The sequence below is a fragment of the Calidris pugnax genome, unplaced genomic scaffold (assembly GCF_001431845.1).
Source record: "Calidris pugnax isolate Ruff unplaced genomic scaffold, ASM143184v1 scaffold405, whole genome shotgun sequence".
Classification (NCBI taxonomy): domain Eukaryota; kingdom Metazoa; phylum Chordata; class Aves; order Charadriiformes; family Scolopacidae; genus Calidris; species Calidris pugnax.
This window is the reverse complement of record NW_015091114.1, coordinates 38,015-43,487: the sequence shown is the minus strand read 5'-3', so window position 1 is coordinate 43,487 and position 5,473 is coordinate 38,015. Positions and strand designations below refer to the sequence as shown.

At 63.9% G+C, this 5,473-nt stretch overlaps 2 protein-coding genes across 3 annotated transcripts in view; both read right to left on the bottom strand.

Annotated features, from left to right (window-relative positions):
- The window catches only part of SYNGAP1 (synaptic Ras GTPase activating protein 1), a 54,595-nt gene extending 49,128 nt beyond the window's left edge, over positions 1-5,467 (bottom strand). The window contains exons 1-2 of the mRNA XM_014958246.1: positions 5,459-5,467; positions 3,410-3,531 (exon numbers count right to left, since the gene is read on the bottom strand). The gene's annotated coding sequence lies outside the window, so the exon portion shown is untranslated. The remainder of the gene's footprint in view (positions 1-3,409; positions 3,532-5,458) is intronic.
- Positions 257-3,350, bottom strand: LOC106897552 (leucine-rich repeat extensin-like protein 5). 2 transcript variants are annotated; one of them, XM_014958247.1, is made up of 2 exons: positions 2,701-3,350; positions 257-2,584 (listed from the first exon to the last, which is right to left on the bottom strand). In XM_014958247.1, exon 2 carries the CDS (start codon positions 2,175-2,177, stop codon positions 1,218-1,220), a length of 960 nt encoding a protein of 319 aa, XP_014813733.1. In that variant the 5' UTR covers positions 2,178-2,584; positions 2,701-3,350; the 3' UTR covers positions 257-1,217. The 2 variants fall into 2 exon arrangements, with proteins under 2 accessions (XP_014813733.1, XP_014813734.1); XM_014958248.1 differs by having other exon boundaries at positions 257-2,700; positions 2,817-3,350.
- Positions 5,468-5,473: the final 6 nt, after the last annotated feature.

The window sequence follows — 5,473 nt, the reverse complement described above, 5'->3', positions numbered from 1 at the left end:
CCGCAGGTGAGCCGCCCCCGGGCGCTATATTTATCCCCGGGGCTGCGTAAGCAACGGCCCCGCCACGTCCCCGTCCCCGTCCCCGCGGCCACCGCTCCCGGCTGCCGTCACCGGCACCGTGTCACCGGCACCCGGCGGGGCGGGGGCGGCGCCGCTAAAAATACCCCGGCGAGCGGGCACACACACCCCCCCCACCTCCCCGCAGGGGACATCCCGAGGGACAAAGGAACCCCCCCCGGGCATCCCCCTGGGGACAAGGGACATCATCCCCCAGGGGACATCCCAGGGGACAAGGGACATCCCAGGGGAAGAGAGACCCCTGGGGACAAGGGACATCCCAGGGGTCAAGGGACATCCAGGGGAAGAGAGACCCCTGGGGACAAGGGACATCCCAAGGGAGAAGGGACATCCCTGGGGAAGAGAGACCCCTGGGGACCATCTCCTGGAGACAAGGGACCATCTCCTGGGGACAAGGGACATCCCTGGGGAAGAGGGACCACTGGGGACTGTCTCCTGGGGACAAGGGACATCCCAGGGGAGAAGGGACATCCCAGGGGAAGAGAGACCCCTGGGGACAAGGGACATCCCTGGGGACAAGGGACATCCAGGGGAAGAGAGACCCCTGGGGACAAGGGACATCCCAAGGGAGAAGGGACATCCCAGGGGAAGAGAGACCCCTGGGGACAAGGGACATCCCTGGGGACAAGGGACATCCCTGGGGAAGAAAGACCCCTGGGGACAAGGGACATCCCAGGGGACAAGGGACATCCCAGGGGAAGAGAGACCCCTGGGGACAAGGGACATCCCAGGGGAAGAGACCCCTGAGGACAAGGGACATCCCAGGGGTCAAGGGACGTCCCTGGGGAAGAGAGACCCCTGGGGACAAGGGACATCCCAGGGGACAAGGGACCGTCTCCTGGGGACAAGGGACACCCCAGGGGACAAGGGACATCCCTGGAGATCAGCGATCTCCTTGGGACCAGCCCCAGGGGACATGGAGCCAGGAGCCCCCATCCCTTGGGGACCATCTCCCTGGGGACAAGGGACATCCCCAGGGGGCACCAAGGACACGGGACCCCCCACCCCCTCCCAACCTCTTCCCCAGGGACCAGGGGGACCGTACCCCATCGGCGGCGCTGGTGACGGTGACGGTGACGGTGACGCCGGGCCGGGTGCCAGCCCGGATCCCGAGGCGGCTCCCACCCACCGGCTCCGGGCTATAAACGGCGCCGGTACCGCCTGCCACCTGCCCTGCCACCCGGTCCCCAACGTGTCCCCAAGGTGGGGGGGGACACCGCAGGAACCCGCCTGGCAGGGCTGGGGGGAGGCCTGCCCCAGCTGGGGACACTGGGGACCTGCCCCACACAGGGACAGGGGGGATCTGCCCCACATGGGGACAATGGGGACACTGGGGACCTGCCCCACACAGGGACAGGGGGGATCTGCCCCACATGGGGACAATGGGGACACTGGGGATCTGCCCCACACGGGGACAGTGGGGATCTGCCCCACACAGGGACAGTGGGGACAGGGGGGACCTGCCCCACATGGGGACAGTGGGGACCTGCCCCATATGGTGACATTGGGGGCAGGGGGGGACTTATTCCACATGGGGACAGGGGGGACCTGCCACACACGGGGAGGGTGGGGACACTGAACCCGCCCCACATGGGGACAAGGGGGACAGTGGTGGGACCTGCCCCATATGGTGACACTGGGGACCTGCCCCACATGGGGACAGTGGGGACAGGGGGGGAATTGCTCCACATGGGATCACGGGGGACCTGCCCCACATGGGGACAGGGGGGACCTGCCACACATGGGGACAGTGGGGACACTGGGGACCTGCCCCATACGGTGACATTGGGGACAAGGGGGACCTGCCCAACACGGGGACAGTGGGGACACTGAACCTGCCCCATATGGGGAAAGGGGGGACAGTGGTGGGACCTGCCCAACATGGTGACTGGGGGGACCAGTGTCCCATATGGGGACGCTGGGGACAGCAGGGACATTGGAGACACACGGGAATGGGACCAGCGGGGACCTGCCCCACACGGTGTCCGGATGGAGGACACTGGGACCAACCCCCCCCTGCACTGAGTCTGGGGACATTCAGGGAATGGGGACATCCCTGTGCCCAGCCTGGGGACACGGGGGAGCAGGACTGTCCCCATGCCTGACCCAGTGCCACCTGGGCAACAGGACTATCCCCAAACCTGACCCGGCATCACCTGGGGAACGGGACTGTCCCCATGTCCATCCTGGTACCACCTGGGCAGGAGAGCCTCCAAATCTGACCCAGGGCCACCTGGGCAGCAGGACTGTCCCCATCCCCACCTCGGGGACACCCAAAAACCAGGACTGTCCCTATCTTCACCCTGGTGCCACCTGGGCAGGATTGTCCCCATGTAACTCCGGTGCCACCTTGGCAGCAGGATTGTTCCCATCCTCATCCCGGTGTCACCCAGAGACCGAGACTGTCCCCAAACATGATCCAGTGCCACTGGGGCAGCAGGACTGTCCCCACGTCCACCCTGGTGCCACCCGGGCAGGAGAGCCTCCAAATCTGCCTCAGGGCCACCTGGGCAGCAGGACTGTCCCCAGGTCCACCCTGGTGCCACTTGGGCAGGATTGTCCCCATCTTACCCCATTGCCACCTGGGCACCAAGATTGTCCCCATGTCCACCCTGGTGCCACCTGGGCAGCAGGACTGTCCCCAGGTCCACCCTGGTGCCACTTGGGCAGGATTGTCCCCATCTTACCCCATTGCCACCTGGGCACCAAGATTGTCCCCATGTCCACCCTGGTGCCACCTGGGCAGCAGGACTGTCTCCATCCCCAGGTTGGTGTCACCCAGAGACCAAGACTGTCCCCAAACCTGACCCAGTGCCCAGGACTGTCCCCACACCCACCCTGGTGCCACCTGGGCAGGATTGTCCCCACGTTATCCTGGTGCCACCTGGGGACCAGGATCATTCCCATCCTCATCCTGGTGTCACCCAGAGACCAAGACTGTCCCCAAACATGACCCAGTGCCACTGGGGCAGCAGGACTGTCCCCACATGCACCCTGGTGCCACCTGGGCAGCAGGATTGTTCCCACGTCCACCCTGATGTCACCCAGAGATCAAGACCATCCCCAAACCTGACCCAGCGCTCAGGACTGTCCCCACACCCACCCTGGTGCCACCTGGGCAGGATTGTCCCCATGTTACCCCGGTGCCACCTGCACACCAGGACTGTCCCCACATCCACCCTGGTGCCACCTGGGCAGGACTGTCCCCACGTCACCCTCAACCCTCCACCTCCTTCCCGCCCAGAGCATCCCCGCGCCTCCGTGGGTGCCCCCACACCGTCCCCGGGGGTGTCCCCAGGGTGTCCCCAAGGTGTCCCCGTGCTGTCCCCACCTGTCGTGGTCGGCGCTGCGGAAGCGGGGCAGGATCTGCCGGAAGCTGCTGGTGCGGTCGAGCTTGGGCTGGCTCTTGGTTCTCTTGATGGAGCTCTTCAGGCGGCGGCTCAGGAAGCCTTGCTGGGGTACAGGCGGCTGAGGGGGGGGCGCAACGGGCGGCCTAGGCCCAGGGTTACCATGGAGGTGGGCGCCTAGGCCCAGGGTTACCATGGCGACGGGTACCACAGGCCTGGAGTTACCATGGCAACAGGCGGCCTGGGACAGGGGTTACCGGGGTGACGGGTACCACAGGCCGGGGCTCCCGTGGTGACGGGCAGCACGGGACTGGGGTTACCATGGCAACGGGCAGCACAGAAGCAGCATTGCCATGGTGACGGGTACCGCAGGCCGGGGTTGCCATGGCGACAGGGAGCGTTGGACCGGGGTTACCGCGGCAACGGGTACCACAGGCCGGGGTTACCGTGGCAACGGGGAGCATGGGATGAGGTTACCGCAGCAACGGGGTAACCATGGGGATGCAGGATGGGGGTAACCATGGCAACACGCGTGTGCAGGGATGGGGGGGGAGACTGTGGTGACACGGGAACGGGGTCACCCGGTGGGCAGGACCACGGTAACCATGGCAACAGGCATGTACGCAGCCACAGTAACCACGGTGACGTGTGCGTGGGCAGGGGCTGGGGAACTGCGGCAACATGTATGTAGGACCGAGGTGGCCACGGCAACACACACATGCAGAAGCAGGGCAACCGTGAGGACACGCGTGCGCAGGACCGCGGTAACCACGGAGACCATGGTAACATACGTGTGCAGGAGCGGGGTAACCCTGGCAACACGGGACCAGGGTAACCATGTTGGGATGTGTGTGGAACCAGGGTAACCATGGCAACATACGTGTGCCGCATGGGGTAACCATGGCAACAGGCATGTCCCAGGTGAGAGTAACCATGGCAGCAGGCATGTTCAGGGCCAGGGCAACCATGTGCAACCGGGGGGGGGCCACATGTATGTGCAGGATGGGGTAACCACGGCAACAGGCATGTGCGGGACCCCACCAACACGCATGTGTAAGATTGTGCAATCATGATGACACACATGTGCAGGACTGGCGCAAACATGGCAGGAGTGTGCGGGATCACGGTAACCATGGCAACAGGCATGGCCAGGACCACCCCAACCGCGACAGCACACAGGATGAGGACGGCGACAGGCGTGTGCGGGATGAGGGTAACCATGACAACAGGCGTGCGCAGGATGAGGGTAACCATGACGACAAGCGTGTAGGGGATGAGGATAACCATGACGGCAGGCATGTTTGGGATGAGGGTAACCATGACGATACGTGTGTAGGGGATGAGGATAACCGTGATGACAAGCGTGTAGGGGATGAGGGTAACCATGACGACAAGCGTGTAGGGGATGAGGATAACCGTGATGACAAGCGTGTAGGGGATGAGGGTAACCATGACGACAAGCGTGTAGGGGATGAGGATAACCGTGATGACAAGCGTGCGCGGGATGAGGGTCACCATGACAACAGGCGTGTTCGGGATGAGCGTAACCACGATGACAGGTATGTGCAGGACCACAGTAACCGTGACAACAGGCATGTTCGGGATGAGGGTAACCGTGACGACAGGCGTGTAGGGGATGAGGATAACCATGATGACAAGGGTGCGCGGGATGAGGGTAACCATGACGACAGGCGTGTTCGGGATGAGCGTAACCACGATGACAGGTATGTGCAGGACCACAGTAACCGTGACAACAGGCATGTTCGGGATGAGGGTAACCGTGACGACAGGTGTGTAGGGGATGAGGGTAACCACGATGACAGGTATGTGCAGGACCATAGTAACCGTGACAACAGGCATGTTCGGGATGAGGGTAACCGTGACGACAGGTGTGTAGGGGATGAGGGTAACCGTGACGACAGGCGTGTTCGGGATGAGGGTAACCACGACGACAGGTATGTGCAGGACCACAGTAACCGTGACGACAGGCATGTTCGGGATGAGGGTAACCGTGACGACAGGCGTGTGCTCACCGAGGGCCGGAAGGG